General features: G+C 37.6%; 2 protein-coding genes across 2 annotated transcripts; both read left to right on the forward strand.

Annotated features, from left to right (window-relative positions):
- The first annotated feature begins 2139 nt into the window (after window positions 1–2139).
- On the forward strand, window positions 2140–13385 carry LOC141839147 (uncharacterized). The gene is made up of 15 exons (XM_074726826.1): window positions 2140–2319; window positions 2505–2609; window positions 2694–2762; window positions 3108–3197; window positions 3294–3377; window positions 4186–4350; window positions 5331–5518; window positions 6711–6783; window positions 8338–8391; window positions 8613–8870; window positions 9577–9783; window positions 10124–10227; window positions 10447–10591; window positions 12687–12821; window positions 13036–13385. The coding sequence occupies exons 1-15, from the start codon at window positions 2224–2226 to the stop codon at window positions 13210–13212; spliced, it is 1950 nt and encodes a 649-aa protein (XP_074582927.1). The 5' UTR covers window positions 2140–2223; the 3' UTR covers window positions 13213–13385.
- Window positions 13386–13731: 346 nt separating this feature from the next.
- LOC141842301 (uncharacterized) lies at window positions 13732–16106 on the forward strand. The gene is made up of 4 exons (XM_074730510.1): window positions 13732–13967; window positions 14060–14109; window positions 15690–15774; window positions 15878–16106. The coding sequence occupies exons 1-4, from the start codon at window positions 13739–13741 to the stop codon at window positions 15922–15924; spliced, it is 411 nt and encodes a 136-aa protein (XP_074586611.1). The 5' UTR covers window positions 13732–13738; the 3' UTR covers window positions 15925–16106.
- The last annotated feature ends 4793 nt before the right edge of the window (window positions 16107–20899 follow it).

Genomic DNA, 20899 nt, shown 5'->3' on the forward strand with positions numbered 1-20899 from the left:
AATACCAACCAATCTCAAAGACAACTAACTAGTAACTCATCATATCACGATCTCAAATAAGAACAATAAAAGTTTGTTTATGTTAATTCAATATACATAAAGTCAATGAACAAATTTAAACACATAAGGATTGGAAATTTTTCTTGAACAATATTCATGAATAATAAGTTTAAAATTATAAATTTTTTAAACAATCAAATAAATTTAAACCGAGAGTTCAAAAACATCTAAACAAATCGAGCTCAAGCTCAAAAAAGAAACTAAATCAAGTTTGAATATCTTGGTTCATTTTAAGCTTGACTTGACTCGATTAGACTCGGTACCTTATTATATAAACTTGAACATTATAAAATTTAACTCCATTTGATTTGTTTACAGTACTACAAGTGAATTCTAATTTGATCAAAAGTGATTTGATTTAATAAAAATAATCCAATATATATATATATATATATATATATATATATATATATATATATATATATATATATATATATCATTCCATTGGCGATCGATTAAAAAAAATAAAAAAATAAATCTGATCTTCTCCTTCTCGATTTCTTCCCTCGAAATATATAGATATTTATTCTATTTTTATTATTATTTTTTATTTTTGATATGATATTAATTTTAATATATTTTTATTGAACAATAATAGTTAGATGGAATAAAAAAATTATTAATATAAAGGATAGGATGAATATCCAATTTGGAGATGGATATAATAAATGAAGATGAAATAAGGAATATAAATTCTGACCTAAATCCAGCCTAAAATGAATCAACTTAGGTTTGATGTTTTTTTCAAGCTTGCAAACTTAGTTTGAACTAGATTTTTTTTAAAAAATATTATCGAACTCTTAAATCGAACTTGTTTAATTATTTAAAATTATTATATTATTAAACTTATTAAATTAGTTAAGAAGTTTGATAGTACAAGTTTATTCATTTATTTTATAAGTTTTTTTGTTTATCTATAAGTTTAATAAAAATTTTAGCAATAAAACAAGGTTGTAACTTTTGTTCATAGATATTATTCGGTACTCATAAATAATTTATAATCTTTATTGACGAGAATTAATAAATTACACGTGTGTTTATGTTTTACCAAGGATGCATTTAAAGTTATAGAATTTTCAAAACACGCACTATAATTTTATTTTTTTCAAAGGGCACATTTAATTTTAAAAATATATTTTCCATCTTTTGATCGAAAATAAAATAAAAAAATTAATTTTTTATTTAAATCCAACCAAATGGAATTAAATGGAATCAAAACGAAAAAAAATAAAAACTTAATTATTTTATCCGAGTTTCGTACAAAAGTAATTGATGACTTTATTTTAGTAAAAAGATGAAATGTCACTCTAGTGGCTTTACATGATCGATCTCACAATTATTAGGAGATAAATTAAAAAGTTACAATTGACTACGAAGGAGAGGACATTGCCTTGAATTGATGACCTTACGTTTCATAAGCTTTTAAAAAATTTTGAATTTTTTTAGATTATCAATGAATTATGTATGTATGAAACTTCTTGATAAACTATTTTTTTTTCTTCTTGATTCGGTTCTATTTTGTTCAATTTAAATAAATAAATTAAAATTTTATTTTAATTTAGGATTAAAAATGAGAAGGGTATTTTGAAATTAAAATAAAATTATGATGTACTTTTGAGAATTTTAAAACTTAAATAAATTTATTTTTATTCATTTAATTGATCTGGATTGAATGAACTTAAATAAATTGTATCAAGTGAAATACTAAACTTGTTTATTAATTCATTCACAATACTATTAATTTGTGGTTAATATTTCACTACAGAATATATTTGTTATAGTGACAAAAGTCGAATCTAGATGAAGTTGAAATAATACTTTCTTTGTAGTGACAAACAATAGCTTCTCGATTTATTTTTTAATATATGATAATAAAATTGATTATGTAGAGCTGTTGGATAGTGGACGAATTTTACTGTTTTTATTGCGCTGTAGCTAATCGTTCATATATTTTTCACAAAATAAAAAAAATCGAACCTGTTGCAATTAATACTAAATTTAAGGGTCAAATTGACATCTGATTAATATCCGGGGATAAATTTAAGTTTTCCACTGCAGCACTGGAAAGCCTCTTCTTCGTCTTCCGTATCGTTACCCTTCCCCCGCCTCCGCCGGAACGCGGAGCAGCGCCGCTGCTCGTGATTCCGATCGGAGAAGAAATCCATGGAGGGAGTTGAGAAACGTTCCGGCATGAAATCGCCTGCCATGTCCGTGGAGCAATTCGTCTCCCTCACGTCCCCTCTGATCGACTTGGAAAAGGTCCTCTCCTGGAGATAATGAGCTTGTTATTCTATATTCATGATGTCCCGCTGATACCCTAACTTCTATATGTTTCGTGTGTTGTTACAAATTTTACGGTTGTTAAATTTGTTCCATTTATACTACATTTCTCTGCTGAGATTTTGATGGCGAATCGTTCTGACCGTTTGTGTCATGATTTTTAGGAGGCTGAAATATCGGCATCTATTGGTTCTGCTTCATCGAAAGGCTTGGATGTTGCTCAAAAGAGAGGCTATGCTCTTCTTAATCTTAAGTGCACAGATGCTCAAGTCCGCATTTTTTCCTTTTGTTGCCTAACAATACAGTTCTGCTCTTATCGTAGTGTATTCTTACTTTTGTATGCACTTTTCTAGACAGGTTTGATGGGAAAAGCACTTCTGGAGTTCCAATCAAACAAGGGGGATCTTCTTCCTGCTCACAAGGTTTTGTCATTGTTATCATTGTAAATTATAAACATAGAAGTAAATGAAGCAGATGTTTCTTTTTTGATGCTGTTTAAGATTTTTGCAAAGCTTTCTATGTTGAAAATTTTCACTATGATAAAGAAGTCTTAGCTGGCCCAATGCTTTTGGGTTTAGGGTTACTCTCAATCATTTTTTTTGTACAAAGATGTAAAATCTGGTGGTAAAACATAATTTTCCTTCCAGAACCAACACTGGATTTATCAACTTCTGTTAAAATGGTTGAGCAAAGTCAAATGGTTTAACTTAACTTGATTATGCTCTAGTGCTCTCATGTTTGTTCCTTAATTGAGATTTTGGGTACAGTTCTCGAATCACGATGTGGTTATTCTCAAACCAAATAAGGCTGATTCTAGTTCTCCTTTACTTGGACAAGGTGTAGTGTATCGCCTCAAGGTATTTGTAGTACAAATACATAATTCTAGAAGGATTCTCTCCTCATATTTTGCTTTTTGAAAACTGATTTTATCTCTTGTGATGCTTGTAAACAAGGACTCTTCAATCATTGTTGCTTTCGATGACATTCCTGAAGATGGATTAAATAGCTCTCTGCGTCTTGAGAAGGTTGCAAATGAGGTATTTGACTGACAACATATGATATTGTCTAGGACTTTGACAACTTCTGTAAACTCATGGTTTGTAAATAGTTCTGGTCTCTTTGCTCAATTAGATCCCAGCTAACACCTGACAAGGTTTGAGTAAATTCTACAATGCTTTGAAAAATCAGCCAAGAGTTTGTGATACCTTATCCATCTTTAAATGTTATATGAACTTGCAACTAAAACCATAAGCACATCATTAATTGAATTAAAATCAATACCAGTTGTTTAATGTTGTATGGTCTATATGATTATATAAATTTATCTTGTTAGCCATTTATTTTTTCCTTTTGTAACCATATTTTTTATCCTTATTCTTTGGATAGATTATTGCTAATTTGGAGCAATTAGGTGTACCCCAATAAATGATAAGCTGAGAGAAAATAGGTTAAGAACTGGATATGTTGAAGAAGATCAACAGAGTGTATAGTTAAACTAGGTGAATATATTAAGACTTTTACAGGTGTCATGAGGGAGATGAATGAGGAATCTAATTTACATAAATCCATGTAGCAGACTAAAATCATTGGGGCTTACATCACTGATTGTTTTTTTTATACATTTTCCTTGTTTTTCCTCTCTCTAACTTACATCATGAATGTTTGATCATTCAGTGCCTATTTCTTTTACTAGTGCATCTACTTTTGTTTTATGGTTGCATTTTAAATTGCTCTTCTTTAGCAGTATTTGCAAGGGTATTGATTGTCTTATTAGACTTCCAAAAGACTACTTTGTTATTTTATTGTTAATTTGTCAGAACTTGAGTGGATTCTGTAATATTGTAGGTGACATATAGAAGTATGAAGGATGCATTGATTAAACTCAGCAAGGGTGCACAAAAAGGACCAGCTGCTGACCTGATTCCTGTATTATTTGGGGAAAAACCACCTGTTGTTTCTAAGAAAGTCAGTCAATTCAGTCCATTTAACAAGAATCTTGATCATTCACAGGTAATTATTTTTCTTATCGATATTTGTTATTTTTTCATGTTTTGATTCAACTTGAAGGTTAAGGAAATATATTGAGATATTTACTAGATTGTTTCATATTATTAACTGTTAGCATCTTTAGCTTGTGATTTGTATGTCTAACGATTATAGAATGATCTCATATAGCCCCCTTGGTTTTAAGATCCTGTTGTTCTAATACATGGTCATGTTTATATGGTAACTGAAAGTTTGAAACGGAGTATTGTGCATTATATGAAGGCAAAAAGTCAAAATGAAGGATGCTTGATGCTTTGACATACTACATAAATAAAACTCATTCATATTGTAAAAAGAATATAAGAAAAAGATCTATATTATGCAAATAATCTCTTCATAAATATATTGTTAGTCATTCCCAGTCTCTATATGATTCTTTTCCTCACTGCTTCGTAATTATCTAGCTATGTTTGATCTGTGCCATAAAAATTGTTGGTGCATGGATACTAGTTGGGTTAGCATATACTTGCACCAGTATCTATATGTGACACAAGCATCACCTTTTTTCTAGGAAGGAACCAAGCATCTCTTTGAAACTACCTTGCTGATGTCAGCTTTCATGCTTAAGATTGGACTTAATGTGATACAGGAGATTAGATATTTGTATCTAACAAGTTCTTACACCTCATTTTGAGATCTAAATTGTTGTTTCTACCTAAAGAAGAATCACTTGTTCTCTACGAAGAGCAATAATCAAAAAGTGAAGATCTATGCCTACTGGTGAATTGCTTCCATTTTGCTTTGGCATTACATACCAGTTTATTGTGATGACATTAGATCATCCCAAACTGGTTAATCTATTCCAAATCCCTCAGTGGACTAACAGTCCTAAGGGATCTTATGGGACAACTGTTCCATGCTATTATTTCACCAATATGTTTTTCTGTGCGCTTCTTTTGATAAATAATTTTCTCAACTGATTAATCTAATCTATTTTATCATAGAGGGACGCTGTCTTGAAGTCTCTTTCATGTAGGGATGTATTTTTGCTTCATGGACCTCCAGGAACTGGGAAGACAACAACTGTGATTGAGATTATATTGCAAGGAGTCAAACAGGGATCTAAGGTTCTTGCATGCGCTGCTTCCAATATAGCTGTTGATAACATGGTTGAACGTCTGTTTCCTTTCAGGTGCATTTAGATTGTAGACTTTCTCGCAGTTTACTTAGCCTACAATTACTTAACAGCCTAAAAAGCCATCTTTCATTTTGAATATTTACATGCATGTCACTCTTTGACAAGTTTCATTTTGAATATAGTTGTTTGTTTTGCTATTGCCAATCCCTTATGGCCATTTTGAACTCATCATGTCTTTCTCTCAGTTGCTGTTACCTTGTTACTATTCCTGGTCAATCTGGAAAACTGATCTTGGTCTTGAACAATTGTTTATTCTTCCAATAGCGAATCCTAAGTCAAAATGAATTTGGGGCATATATAATGCTGCCTGAACATCATTCAATTTTATTATTTGTTACTTTCTACTGATATTAGGTCGTGCAGATTAGTAATATTGATAATATGGTAATCTTGCTGTTGCACAGATTGATCATGATACCGCAACAAATTGTACTATGACATACCAGTTTAGTCCCACATGGTTGGTAGGTTAATGAGGAGGTTGATACGGCTTAGACAAGGGAACTATGATTAACTTGTGCCTGAGCATTTTGAGTTTGTAGTTGAGTCTAGCAAGTAGATTTGCTAACAGTGACATATTCTTGCATAGAGTTAGCTGGAGGGACAAGATTCATCTTTGTTGAATAATGGATTTAGGATATATAAAGCATTCACTTCTGGGAATCATTTATCCATCTTGTTTAACTATTCCTTTAGTTTTCTTTTAGTGTTGCTAAAGTTACATTTGATATTTTGACTCTTAATTCTTCTTAATGTATGCACTTTAGTGCTAGAAATCTGTTTTGACTGTTCAAAATTTTGATTTAGCATAGTTAAAGCTTGTTATCAATTAGCATATTTCCATCTACATTTACAATCCATGTTCACAAGGTTTAGATATATTATGCTGGCTACTAAGGCCTAATTCATTCCTTGATCTTTTTAATTTGGACTTGATGTTGTCATAGCACAATGCCATCTACAAATCATATGCACTTAGATATATGTTTTTCTTGTACAATGTAATAAGAATTGAAAGTTTATGTGGGTGAACCCTCTTCTAGAGAAAGGTGATCTGTATCAAACAAAATGCAAAATCTTATTTTCTCTCATACATACAAACACATTAGTCTAGAAATTTATGTACTACCTTTGCCTTTTGTTTTCATGGTTTATAGTTAGTTTAATGTTAACCATGCTTTTCCAGGGTAAAATTAGTGAGGTTGGGACATCCTGCACGTTTGTTACCTCAAGTGTTGGACAGTGCACTAGATGCTCAGGTATTGAACCTGTCTCAGTACAGTGTTTTTTCCTAACACATATTTGGCAATTCTTTTATGAATTCATTAATGATTTATAAAAATATGTGTTGTTATAGTCATATTGAACTGGCAGTTAATGTTCAGTTGAGTTCTTTAAATGGAAGGCCTGTTAATCTACAAAGTGAACAGTACACTGTTAATAGTGCTTATGTATTGCAAACTTTGAAAGCAAGATAGAAGCTTTGAATCAAAGTTACTTATAAATGTATGATGAATCTCCACCTCAAACCTCTACCAACTGATCTTTCTACTTCTGTATTTTTCTTACCTGTCTCATCTGTGTTATTACTGTCCTGTCACTTCTCTCTTCTCTATTTTCCTCTCTTTGACACACCCCTCTTGTGACACTTACTGATCTAGGTCGATTACATAGTGAGTAATTCATCAATTATATGCATCTCCACGTACTCTCCCATCTAAATCAATATTGTCCACAATCACACCTTAATATGTGCACTTGATGGGAGAAAGTCAAAGAAATAATCATGGTGGAAGTATATAATGAAAAAGAACCAACTCCAACGCTGTGGTTTGGTTGAGGTGAGAAGAAAGTTGTAGAGTTGCACTCTTGGCAAACTGGTTTGCAAGTGGCACTAAGCTGGTTTATAAACTAGCAAGTCATTTCTGCAACTGCTTTCTAAGCCATTGGAAACCTGAGCCATATTCTCAAAATTTTGAGAAGTGCTATTAAGTAGAACATTGTTTGAGCTAGGAGTGTGTTTTTGTGCTGACATTGTAAAGGACACCAGATGTTTGTTCTATTCTGTTTATTATTTTATATGAGAAGTTTCATTCAAGAATGGTTTCAAATTTCAATTTTGTTAATATGAATAGAATGCTATTCCATTTCAGAAGCAATTAGTTTAAACATCTGAAACATTTGATATGTTACAGTTGAAGAGAATCTGTACTAAGTGATAAATATTTAGAATCATCACTATTAAACCTAAACAATATGATAGCTTCAAAATATGGTCTATGGTCTAATTGTCCAACTACTACAGGAAACAAAATTTGATGCATGATATTTTATGTCAAATCTCTTTGGGGGTTTTGGTTACTATGGTGATGTACAACCACCATAGTAGTTTCTGAATTCTCCTTCTTGGGGGTTTTGACCTATGTAGACTTTAGGTTTATATTTGCTTTCTGATAGACTTTCTAGCTCTATGGAGTTATTAGAGCATGAAGAGTTTGGTGTTATGTTCTTGGAGTTGCTTCATCCATTCCTTGTGTTTAAATGATTTTGATGTTTGCTTTCTCCCATATCCTTTTTTGTTATATTTCACCAGTGAAATTTTTGTTGTCAACTGCCCTGAATTGTAACATCTGTGAACTGTATATGATACAAGGTCATGCTATTGTCCAGTTTTCCTAATTAATACTTATTGTTGAATCTAAAGCCCACTAAAGCACTCTTTGAAGGGCTTTAACTGTATGAGTCTTCATTTGTTTCCGAGATAAAACTTCTGCTCATTATATATTCCTAATTTAATTGCTCCTTATGACTAGGTTTTGCAAGGTGATAATAGTGCACTGGCAAAGGATATTCGTAAGGAAATGAAGGTATGCAAACCTTTGACAACCCTCTGCTTCATGATTTTGATGATCAGTTGTGAGATTATAAGTTATGTACCTTGTATTATCGTTAAAGTATAAAACTATAAACTTTGTGTTGTATCAATTAAAAAATATTAATCACTTATTATTCAGTTATAGTTTTTTTTGAGGTAATCCTTGGCGTTTATTGCATGCTGTCCATTTTATATGTTTTTTAACCTTTTCAGGTCTTGAGTGGGAAGCTGTTAAAAGCAAAAGATAGGAACACCAAAAGGGACATTAAGAAAGAGCTTAGAACACTTGCCAAAGAAGAGAGGAAGAGACAGCAGTTGGCAGTCTCAGATGTTATAAAAAATGCAGATGTAGTTTTGACGACTTTGACTGGTGCATTTTCTCGCAAACTAGAGAGTATTACGTTTGACTTGGTTATAATTGATGAAGCTGCTCAGGCACTCGAAGTAGCATGTTGGATACCATTGCTAAAGGTATTTACTATTCTCAGGTTTTGAAGAAAGTGGAATGTGGGTAAGCATCACGAATGGAATCAACAGGAACTTTTACTAAATATAATACTATGAGTATGACCTTTGTATTGCTATCCAAGAATAAATCCCAAAGTGTGTGAGGACTGGTAACTGAACTACCAAAGCACGAACGTTTGCCTAATTCGTTCTCGTTGTCCAGAACTTTGAAGTTAATCTATAATATAAAAATTTATGAAGCATTCAAAAGTAGTTCTTTTGGTATCATGTACTTGTGGGTGCTGAAAACTTCGACTGTAAGTTATTTTTTTTTATGAGAAAAAACAAGAATTTGGCTAAGAAAAATCATGAATGGTTCTTAGAGGCAGTAAGATGATACCAATAATGGTTAGGAGAGTGGTGGACTCTGGAATGGAAAGTGCTATAGTTACCACAACCCAACCAAAATGCAGGGAAAGGAAGAAAGAAAGAAGAGTAAAATAAAAACAATAAAAGGAAAACTGATGTCCTTGTGCTTTAATTAATTTTCTGGGAGGTGAAATGTAGTGATTAAAGAAAATGAGGTTTGGAATGTTTGATTATACTTTTTGCAAAATAGCTTTGTATTCTAGAATCTGCAAAAGAGTTCTATTTTTGGATACTTTGGATGTATTACATTCTATGGAAGCAGGATTATCAGGATGATCTTAGTCTTAATTTGTCTTTGCAGGGACCAAGGTGTGTGCTTGCAGGGGACCATCTCCAGCTTCCTCCGACAATCCAGAGTGTGGAAGCTGGAAAGAAGGGTTTAGGTAAAACACTCTTTGAACGTTTAGCGGGCTTGTATGGAGATGAAGTCATGTCTATGCTCACTGTACAATACCGAATGCATGAGCTTATTATGAGTTGGTCATCCAAAGAATTCTACAATAGTAAGGTAATTCAATCTTCTTTTTCTTTGGATTGTAGGTCATATTTCATAATCATGGAATTGAGTATTCACTCCTTGCCCCCGGGGCATAGCTGAGTTGGTTACGACGCAGCAGAGTTGCAGAAGAGGGCAAGGGGTTTGAATCCTGGCGAAGCCAGGCAATACCCTCCTGCGTTGTGACCAACTACAGTTTTTCGATTTACCTCATCACAGATGGTCGTGGGGCCGACCGTGTGGGGCCGCTAAGGTGGCGGATTCCACCTTTAGTTGTAGAAGAGTATTCACTCCTTGTGATTTTCTTGTTCTATCCAATAACTAGTGATCTTCTTCCAACTTGTTGCATCAGGTAGAAGCTCATTCTAGTGTAGCTGGTCATATGCTGTATGAACTTGAAGGTGTAAAGAGATCATCAGCAGCATCACCGACTCTTCTTCTCATAGATACAACAGGGCAAGTGTTCTTTGTGCATGATATAATTTTTATATTTTCGCAACTGCTAACTGGTGATAACTGATATGCTTTCAAGATAAGTTTTGGAAAAAAAAACATGTTTCCCCATGCCGGGATCTGCTTTTAAAATCACATTCTTTTTATCTGATTGATCTGCACATTTGAGGTTTATCAGCTCATCTGATCTTCATATTGAATTTGTGATGTTCTTTCATACAGGTGTGACATGGATGAGAGGAAAGACGAAGAAGAGAGTACTATGAACGAGGGAGAGGCTGCGGTAACTATAGCCCATGCAAAGCAGCTTCTTGAATCTGGAGTTCAAGCATCTGATATTGGAATAATTACTCCATATGCTGCACAGGTTTCACTCTTTTCATCAGCATAAATCGATCGCATCGTATCTTTTCAATGATTTGTTGTTTGAATTTATTGTTTGCGCCATGTTATGGAAGTGATTCCTTGGCACCTCTCATTATTTATGTTTTGATTATGTTGATCTTGCGTGCAAGTTCTAAAGTATAGTTTCGTGCTCAAGTTTTGGCACACTTTAATGCTTGTTGAGACCAATTCATAAACTTTTAATCCAATGATTCTCTTCCACTTAGCTCATTTATATTCAAATATAAGCCGGTAACAATTACAAAGTCAATCAATTAAAATTTTAAATTAACAAGTTATTAAAATAAATGATTACTCCATATGCTGCACAGGTTTCACTCTTTTCATCAGCATAAATAGATCGTATCGTATCTTTTCAATGATTTGTTGTTTGAATTTATTGTTTGCGCCATGTTATGGAAGTGATTCCTTGGCACCTCTCATTATTTATGTTTTGATTATGTTGTTCTTGCGTGCAAGTTCTAAAGTATAGTTTCGTGCTCAAGTTTTGGCACACTTTAATGCTTGTTGAGACCAATTCATAAACTTTTAATCCAATAATTCTCTTCCACTTAGCTCATTTATATTCAAATAAAAGCTGGTAACAATTACAAAGTCAATCAATTAAAATTTTAAATTAACAAGTTATTAAAATAAATGAAATGAAGGGAGCCTTGGCGCAACGGTAAAGTTGTTGTCATGTGACCTTGAAGCCACGGGTTCAAGTAGCAGAAACAATCTCTTGTAAAATGCAAGGTAAGACTACATACAATAGACTCAATGTGATCTGATCCTTCCTCGGGACCTGCACTGGCGGGAGCTTCGTGCATCGGACTGCCTATTTTTATTAAAATAAATGAAATGATTATTACATTCTAGCATTGATTTTTATAGCAACATTATGTTGAAGCTTGAAGTGTCTTATCTCGTCCCCGGGGCAATGGTGCAACGGTAGGACATCCGAGTTGTAACTCAGGGACCTGCGATTCGATCCCCAGCTACGGCGTATTTGCAGGAATTTTCCTCCAAATGGGGAACGCAATCAAAGGATGCTGGGCATCTGGATTGACCGCCGTATGCGCTTCCCGATTTACTCTGGTGGTCGGTGGGAAACTTCCGTGGGACCGGGCCGGCCATCTCTGTGGCTACTGGGATTATCATTTTTTTTGAAGTGTCTTATCTCAAGTGGTAAGCATGGAGACCCCTGTTGCTTGAGGTTTCGAGTTCGAATCCTCTTAGCAACATATATTTGTTGACTGAGGTACTGTGCGATTCAAGTCTTAGCTTGGCTAAGGTGCTGTTGCGGCAGTATGCTCTTATCAACCTAGTGGTACTGTGCCTCCAAAAAATCCCTTAGGGGGTTTTCTGATATGGGACCGTTTCGGCGGTGGGGTCGGTCACTATAAAAAGTTTACCCACTCAGTTTTTTTTGTCATATTTATCTAATTATGAGAGCAACAGTTGGTGGTCGGTGGGAAACTTCCGTGGGACCGGGCCGGTCACCTCCAGGGATTGAGTCTATGAGACTGACTGGGATTTATCATTTTTTTTAGGAGGCTCCATGCCTCCTCCGTCGTGGTCAACTGTAACTTCTCGATTTACCTCCTCACAGATGATCGTAGGGCCAATCGTGTAGGGCCGTTGGGGTGACAGATTATAGAAATAGGAGGCTCTATGCCAATTGGTCCCAGATGGACAACTACGATGATCTATCATATAAATATAAATCGATCCCTTTCTTAAGTAGAGCCCATTGGTCCCATATGGACAACTACGATGATCTATCATATAAATATAAATCGATCCCTTTCTTAACAACTCAAGATTTTGGAATGAGTAGTCAGCCAATTAGTTTCAACTACTTGCATATATAGTGTCACTAATGGTTGACGTCCGGAAATATTTTGGCCGTGTGGACACTTGAAACCGTGCTTGTATATTTTCCTACTTGTTCATATCCTATGCTCTGGGCATGATCCTACTTGTTTCATTTTGCTCCTTTCTAGCGCGATTGCCTTGATCTTGACACTAGCAGCAATCGAGTTAACAATGTGTGTCGATTAAATGCTTATATACAGGTGACTTATCTTAAGATGCTGAGGAGCAAAGAAAACATATTGAAGGATGTCGAAATTTCAACCGTTGACGGGTTTCAAGGCCGAGAAAAAGAAGCCATTATCATATCTATGGTCCGGTCTAATTCAAAAAAGGAGGTAAGCTTTCAGAAGACGAATATAGTCATGTAACTTCTCGGTCCTGTGTGAATCCCATCCTTTTGTTTTTGTTTGTTCAAACGAAGCTCTAACTATCTAATGTACATCAAGAGCACTCAAGGCTCATTCCATTACCATCACTTGTCGAAAAAATCGTGTTGAACTGTTGCACCGCCATTAATGTCCCTTCTTTTCTGTCTTCCATCGTTCATAGGTTGGGTTTCTGAGCGACGACAGGCGAATGAACGTGGCTGTGACTCGCGCTAGAAGGCAATGCTGTCTGGTCTGCGATACAGAGACTGTTAGTCACAACACATTCTTGAAGCGCCTGATCGAGTACTTTGAAGAACATGGAGAGTATCTAAGTGCATCCGAATACGACATGAATTGAAGCAAAAAAAGTTGCTTCTACTTCAACTTCTTCTTCTTCCATTATGTTCTTTAATTGTGGTGGCAAATCCAAAAGAAAACCTATGATCTCAAGCCACACTATCTGACCTAGTAATGCTTGAATTTACATTCTCTTACAGACATTCATGAAACTCATAGTGGTATTTATCTTCACAGCTATGTCTTGCACTATCTAAAAGTTGAGAGGAAAATGGTATAAGAATGAATATGATGGAGAAGAAAAGCTGAACAATTTAGCTATTTTAGTTTAATATTTATTTATTTTTGAAAAATGTAAAAAAAAAAGATAATTTAATTAATTATTTTCTTAAAATAAAATTTAAAAATAAAAAAAATAAATATTTAGTGTGAAACAGATGTTTTTTATGGTCGTTATTCGTTGTGGCTTACGTGGAGCGACGTGATTGGCTGGGACAAAAAGATATTTGAATTTGCCGTTTTATTATTATTTATCCAAATGCTCAATGCTGCTGCGCTGCGTTTCCTTTCTGTCCATCGATCGGTTGATGGAAGTCGCTCCAGTCCGCCTTCCTCTCCCTCGCTCTCGCCCTATTCTTCCTCGAGCGGGGCCGATCTCGGTCGCCGTCGCTAGAACAAGCGGCAGCAGTCGCCTTCGCAGTCGCACCTGCGGCCGCCGCCTAACGGCGGGGATCGATGTCGTCGTCGTCGACGGAGCCGCCTCCGCGGATCTGGCCCCTGTTCAGATCACCTGGCAGATCGCCGTCGGCGCACTAGGTATTGGCGTATTGCCCATTCCCCTCTCCGTATCTGTATTCATATGTCCCCTGCGCTATCCAAACGTATGATTTGTTTTTCCCACCATTCAGCTGGAATCACGCCCTTTGTGGTCGCGGGGATCGAGTTCAGCAAGAGGATAGTGAGTTCGATACTTCCTATATATACTTATTTTACATATAAAACTTATTTGATGCACATGACATCTGCTAAAATACAACTTTTAACACTATTCGATCGCAAATCAATTAGATCACATTCGAAACAGGAATTAGCATTATGATTGATGTGGGTTTTGTTGGCCTGTAATTGGAAGTGGAATTGCATGAGAATTTCGAAACCTGAAAACAAGCACAAAGAAAAGGTTGAGGTCACATTCCTATGTAGGGTTAGTCTGATTGTGTTGTATCGCCAGGTCCATTCTGATATTGCTAGCTTTAGGTCAAGAGTCAGATGATGGTGCAGGCTGCCGAAACTCCGCGAAGAGTAGCCAGCGCCTTAGGCCAGGGTATGTGTGTTCTGGCCCACTCAATTGGGCCTCCAAGACCGCCTCAGACGTTGACACTGGTCGAGAAGTTATATCGTTTAAAGCATGTAATTTCTCGGTATATTACTCAGCTACTCTGGTCGTCTTATCTCAGCCAAGACATTTACCAACAAGAGTTGGCATTCTTATACCCATTCAGGATATGATGATATAGATTCAGTATGTTTAAAGCCAAAAGGAGCATATGATTAGGTTTATGGAATATAATAGTCATCTCGCCCTGCGTGGTAGGGCTTATCCTAAAGAATATAATAGATACTTTCAGAATAGATAAGGAATAAGTTTTTCTTGTTCATGTATTGGAATAATTTAGAAAGAATAACTATTCTGCTGTTTGTTGGTAGGAATAGTATAAAGAATACAAAAAAAGTTTCATAGCCAAAAAAAATTATTTAACTCTACTTGCATATCCCAATTAGTCTGTCCATAGAGGTGCTAGTCACGTAAACTCTTTAAGGTTGAGCAATGAACTACCAAATGACTAGTCACATAAACTCTTGTTTTGGGGCAGTATAGTAACAACAATTTGTAATACGGTGCTAGGAACCTTATGCCAATAAGATGAACTTAAGCATTTTTATTTAGAATTCTTATACTTCAATTTTGTTGCTTTATGTAGAGAAATATACTTATAGTGTGCTGGTAGCATGGGCGATATTATTGTACTTATCAACCTGCTTACGCCCCTCGATCACATGGTATTCGAGGTTGCTAGCTCGCGAGGATTCCCCAAGCAAACATAACTGCGCGCTTCCTCAAGGCTTCCATGACTAGGGTTCTTTGGAGGCTTTCACAAGGATCCACGAGGCTTCCTTGAGTTGGAGGTCATCGGCAAGGTCTTCTATGAGCTAGCTAGATTCTACTAAAGTGGCTCCATTTCCTTGCAATCCACTAACGTTAGTTCACCATATCCATAGAGGTTTAATACATATTCTTCCTCCCTTGCTTCTTCTTCTTCCCCCTTCAATTCTACCTATTGATCAGTGTCGACCTGCACCATCACTGATACAACTCTTTCCAGTCATGAATTAAAAACATAAAACGAATCTTCAAACCATGCTAATAATATCACACATGTATATATTCCCTCTATGTTATTACTTTATATCGAAACTCATAGCTAGCTGATTTACAATGCCAAGAGAATTCTTTAATCCAATTCCTATGCTTTTCAGATAGCACAAAGAAAATGTGGAGTTTGTGGAGGCTCTGGCCTTATTCTTCTTAAAGATAAATCCTATTCTCGGTGCCCCGGCTGTGGTATATCCAATTCGCTCCCAGTTTATCAACATAGATTCTTGCTAATCTGTTGATCATCATAATTTCATGTTATTAATTTTATGCCTAAAACATGTTTAATCAGGTGGATTTCTCCCATGGCAGTCGTGGAAAAGATTTTTCTCAGGATAAAAAGCTATCAAAGTGATATATCACTACCCGACCTTCCTTTTGCAATCTGAATTTCTTGTGATCTAAAAGCAAAGAAAATACACCTTTTCTGTATATCAAGCTTACTATTCAAAAAATGAGTTAAATGTTGATGTAAACTTTTCCAAATTTGGTGGCAAATTTGCAGCATATGCATTTGTATATTATCTCCTCTCCATGTTTCTTGCAATCGATTGCTTTTAGGAGTATCAACAATGGTGAAAGGGCACAATGTTTCCAACTCCAGCAACAGGATCAGATGTGTAACATTGTAACAGTTGCATTTCAGAGATGTTCACATTTCTCACAATCACATTGAATCGTCAATCAGAATATAGGCATGGGATATATATGTGTATCGGTTTACATTTTTTGTGACGTATCGTTACTTCAGAAGCTAGTTCGACCGATGTCATAATTATTGGTAAAGCAAGCATTAGGAAACCCTGAAATGCTTTCGTTATCTTCCTCTTCAAAGTTTAGGTTTGTAGACCTTGTCAACTGTTGAATCTTGTTATGGGTGTTATGAGGTGGTCAGACTCGGTCCGCAAAGACCGGTCTAAGCCCGGGACACGTCGGACAGAAGATTGACTTGAGACTTGATATTTGCTCTTCAAGTCCAATCGGGACCCAACCCCCTGATTCCGCTCGGGAGCCTGACTCCCAGCTCGACCACTCACCCCTGACCACTTAGGAGGCCGACTCCTAACTCCGATTCTGAGACTTCACTCGGTCGTTGCTCATCTTGACTCAAGGCCAACTTCTCCACCAACTAGTCCCACCCTCCCAACATCAGACTGATTCCCCTTTCTGTATTAGTCAGTCAAATCGCCGTCAAGAAGTTACAAGTAATTATGTGACATGATATCCTCCACCCCCCGTTATCACAGTACGGTGCTGAAAGATGCGACTTTATACTATTATGACAATGATGAGACAATTTTCTCACTGGATGAGACATATGCTCTGACAAGATCTCCGTGTACAGATATTCTCATCAATTAACGACAAGACAAGTTTTCATCATTCTCTCACCCTCGCTTATATAACCCTATGTTATTACAGAAGCAAGTACGCACACATGCATCTTCATCATGCTCCTTCAATTAATTTTTCTCTTATTCCAATGATTGACTTGAGTGTCGGAGTGGTCGATTCAGGACACCCTTGGCCACCCTTGGCCTTCCCTCTCATTGTTCTGGTGCTTGCAGGGTCCCGGAGCTCATTGTTTCCTTCCTCCTTGTGAAGTCAACTTCCGGTGTTGCGTGGCTGATGATGTGTCCGAGAGGCGATCTTAATAGGAACAAATCTCATTACTTGTAAACTTTGGTTGGCAAACTAATTCATCTACTGGTTTAATTTTGTGATTCTATCTGTTCTTAGTTGAATAGGTAGCAGAGAAAATTTAGAATTTTGCTAATGTTTGGCTTGACTAGTCCTCCTAACATATCGTCGATCAAAATACAGGTATGGGATCTAATGTATATCAACATATGTCCTAAATTTATATATATTTTTTTCAATGTTGAACTGCTTCAGAAATCAGTAAAGCGATTGATGATTTTATGTTATGTAGACCAGTTAAGCGAACCAAACGATAACATTAATGTTGTTTCCGAACATTAGCAAATCTGATATGCTTTTGTTATCTTCGCTTTCAAAGTCTATGCTCATAGATCTTGCCAACTCTTAACTCCCATTGCTTGTAAATTGGGTGGTTGGCGATCCAATTCAACAATTGGCTTTTACGATTCAACCTGTTCTTATTCGATCAAGTAGAAAGGATGTAGATAAAAGTTTTGGAATTTTGCTAATCTTTCATACCTCATAATAGAATGTTCAAGCAAGTTAAACTCGCTCAATTCACTTTGCTCATTTATGTACAAATTATAGCATACAAAAATAATTATAAATAAATTCCCTATGTGTAAGTAAATACATATGACATAAAATAGGGGGGAAAATAAAAAATAGAAACAATGGCCAATAATAACAATAATTATATATATATATATATATAATATATATATATATATATATATATATATATATATATATATATATATATATATATATATATATATATATATATATATAGACCTGATATGCTGCGCGACACTCCCCGCGCGACCTCCTGCGCGACAGCCCGACCTCCCTCCGTTCATCGCCGTCCGTTCACCGCCGGCCGCCGTTCATCGTCGTCCGGTCACCGCCGGCCGCCGTCCCCGGCTCATTGGAAGCGCAACTCGACGGCGCACACACCGACATCGGATTCCGACCGGAATTCCGGCCGGATTGGGTTGGAATCCGGCCGGAATTCCGGCCGAAACGGGGCAGCAGCCTCTGGCGGCGATTTCGGCCGGAATTCGGCCGGATTCCGACCGAATCGGGGCCGGACTCCGGCCACCGCCGGACCGCCGGCGAGTTGCGGTTCCAACGGGCCCCACCCGGCGGCTGGTGGTGGCCGGACGACGGTGAACAGCGGCGGAGAAGCGGCGAAGGTCCGAGGAGAAACACTGTGCATCGCGAGAAATGGACGGTTGAGATGGAATCGCGCACGGGTGCGCAGGATAAGGTCGCGAAGCATATCAAATTTCTATATATATATATACAGATATGATATACTGAGCGCCGTAAACTGAGCGACTCGTGAGCGCCTCCGACGTGGCGAGAAAAAACACTATAGCGTCGCCACCGCGTCCCATCCACGGCCAGAATCCAGCGAAATCACGCGGCGTATTCAATCCAACTTCCCTCTCCCTCGTCTCCTCTCTAAGGCGACTCCGATATCCCGAAACCGGCCTCCTCCGGTCCACGGCGTCGGATTTCAGCCCGCTCCTTTCTCAGTGGCGATTTCTGGGTGGTGATTTCTTTCCCCATCATCGTCGGCCCTCCTGTACGCCGCCCGTCCCTGAAACCCTAGCAGCCTTCTCGAGCGATGACGCCGATCGACGATCCTCTCTCCATCGCGGTCGGCGTCGACCCTCATTTGCCGGATTATGTTTCGCCGTCAATGTCGCCCCTCCTGCACGCCGTCCCGACCACAAACCCTAGGAGGCGTCTCGAGCAACGACGCCGACCGACGATCCTCTACCCATCGCGGTCGGCGTCGACCCTCCTTTGCCAACTCCGGCACCGCGGCCGGCGTCGCATCTCCATCGCGGCCGCAGCAGCCGGCTCGGCCCTCCGGTGATCCTCTCTGCATCGCGCGAGGAAAGGGCTTTAGTCGACTGAGGGCCGAGATCCTAGTCGACTGGTGGCTTAAAGAAGGCGTTCTCCTCTTCCCTAATGATCTATTTACCACTGAGGGCACTTGTATTCTGAAGACGAAGAGTTTCTATCATCTATATCGTCTACCAAGGTTTAATTTACTATCTACTAATACATTCTTGTTTTATGCATCTATAATTAGTCATTTGTCATTTATTATCCTTGGTAGTGTTTAGGGTGAGCCCACCTTGTTAGGACCGATGCGTTCGCTAGAGGGGGGGTGAATAGCGTTTTTCGAATCTTCTTCGTTTGTTTCTCTGCAAGAATGTTAGCGGAAGCAAAATATAATAGAGAAAACAAAGATCAACGCTAACCCGGTTCTTTTTACTTGGTATCCACCTCCGCAGAGGTGACTAATCCATGGATCCACACGCATGCACACACCCGCTGCACTATGAATCTTCTCATTCTCGAAAACCTCGAAGGCGGAGAAACCTTTACAACCTTTTCGATCTCCTCACAAATGATATGAAATAATGTTTAGGAGGAGAGGAAGAAAGCACAGAAATAGAGAACAACACATTCTCAGAAGAAGCACAAAAGAATGAAAGAATGGCTGAAAACTTGAGTTGATCTCGAGCAGGCTTCTTTTATATTTCTGCAACATCAGTCGACTGCTGGCAGGGCCAGTCGACTGGTGGCTTCAATCGGCAACAAAATCTCGCATTAAAGCGCATTAAATGCTTGCCTTCTTTCTGCAACGTTCAAATATCAGTCGACTGATCCAAGACCAGTCGACTGGAATCAGTCGACTCCAATACCCCAGTCGACTGCCCAGTCGACTCCGGTCTTCCTCTGGCTCGACTGAACTTTCTGTGTGCGTCTGATTTATGATCAGTCGACTGCTGGCAGGGCTAGTCGACTGGTGAAGCTGAAAAATCACATTTCAGCTTCTCTTGACCTAGACCTCGGCCTTCAAACACCTCCCATAGCCTCGTGCCTCCCCGGGATGCTCCATCATCCTCGCACTAGCCTGAGATGCTTCCATCAGCTTCGTCATGTCAAGTCTTTGCCAAGACTACCCACTTGGACTTTTCTTTGCCAAGACTACCCACTTGGACTTTTCCTTGCCAAGACTTCCCACTTGGACTTTTCTTTGCCAAGACTACCCACTTGGACTTTTCCTTGCCAAGACTTCCCACTTGGACTTTTCTTTTGCCAAGTCTTCAACCTGGACTTTCCTGTAAACTTGCATCACACATGTTAGATCACAAGTATTGCCTAACTTCAAACATGGTTTAGCCAAACATTGAAATTCAATGCACTTGGGGCACAGATTGCACCAACACACCTGTCCCCACTAACACCTTCAGTGCAAGTCACAGGGTATGCCCCCAGTATTGTCTTGCAGACAACATACCTTGTCATTCATCGGTAGCTTCTTGATTCTTATTTGTTTATATTGTCATTCAATGGCAGTGGAGTTGATGCAGCCGAGTCTTTGGCGCTTACTCGTTATTTGACTTCACCAGAAACAAGTGGTTCTGCTTTACTGTGCTATGAAGGATCATCAGGTTCTCCTATGAATTTGATTAGCAAAGGATCGACCCCCCAAAATGCAGGAGAAGATTCCATGTTGGTAGGCCCATTTGGCTACAACGATGGAAAACTCAGAATGCATTGCGATGAAGATTCTGGAAAGAACAACGGTACATATCTCCAATCTATTATTGCATCATTTATAAAT

This window comes from Curcuma longa, chromosome 11 (genome assembly GCF_044706935.1).
Source record: "Curcuma longa cultivar G26 ecotype Majalengka, Jawa Barat chromosome 11, ITB_CL_G26_1.1, whole genome shotgun sequence".
Lineage (NCBI taxonomy): Eukaryota > Viridiplantae > Streptophyta > Magnoliopsida > Zingiberales > Zingiberaceae > Curcuma > Curcuma longa.

Bases quoted from the DNA above. Each gene is read 5' to 3' on its own strand.
- LOC141842301 (XM_074730510.1), top strand. From the start codon at position 13,739: ATGGAAGTCGCTCCAGTCCGCCTTCCTCTCCCTCGCTCTCGCCCTATT. The intron at 13,968-14,059 runs GTATTGGCGTAT...CCCACCATTCAG, and splicing joins GATCGCCGTCGGCGCACTAG to CTGGAATCACGCCCTTTGTG. The intron at 15,775-15,877 runs GTATATCCAATT...ATGTTTAATCAG, and splicing joins TTCTCGGTGCCCCGGCTGTG to GTGGATTTCTCCCATGGCAG.
- LOC141839147 (XM_074726826.1), top strand. From the start codon at position 2,224: ATGGAGGGAGTTGAGAAACGTTCCGGCATGAAATCGCCTGCCATGTCC. The intron at 2,610-2,693 runs GTCCGCATTTTT...GCACTTTTCTAG, and splicing joins TTAAGTGCACAGATGCTCAA to ACAGGTTTGATGGGAAAAGC. The intron at 5,519-6,710 runs GTGCATTTAGAT...ATGCTTTTCCAG, and splicing joins GAACGTCTGTTTCCTTTCAG to GGTAAAATTAGTGAGGTTGG.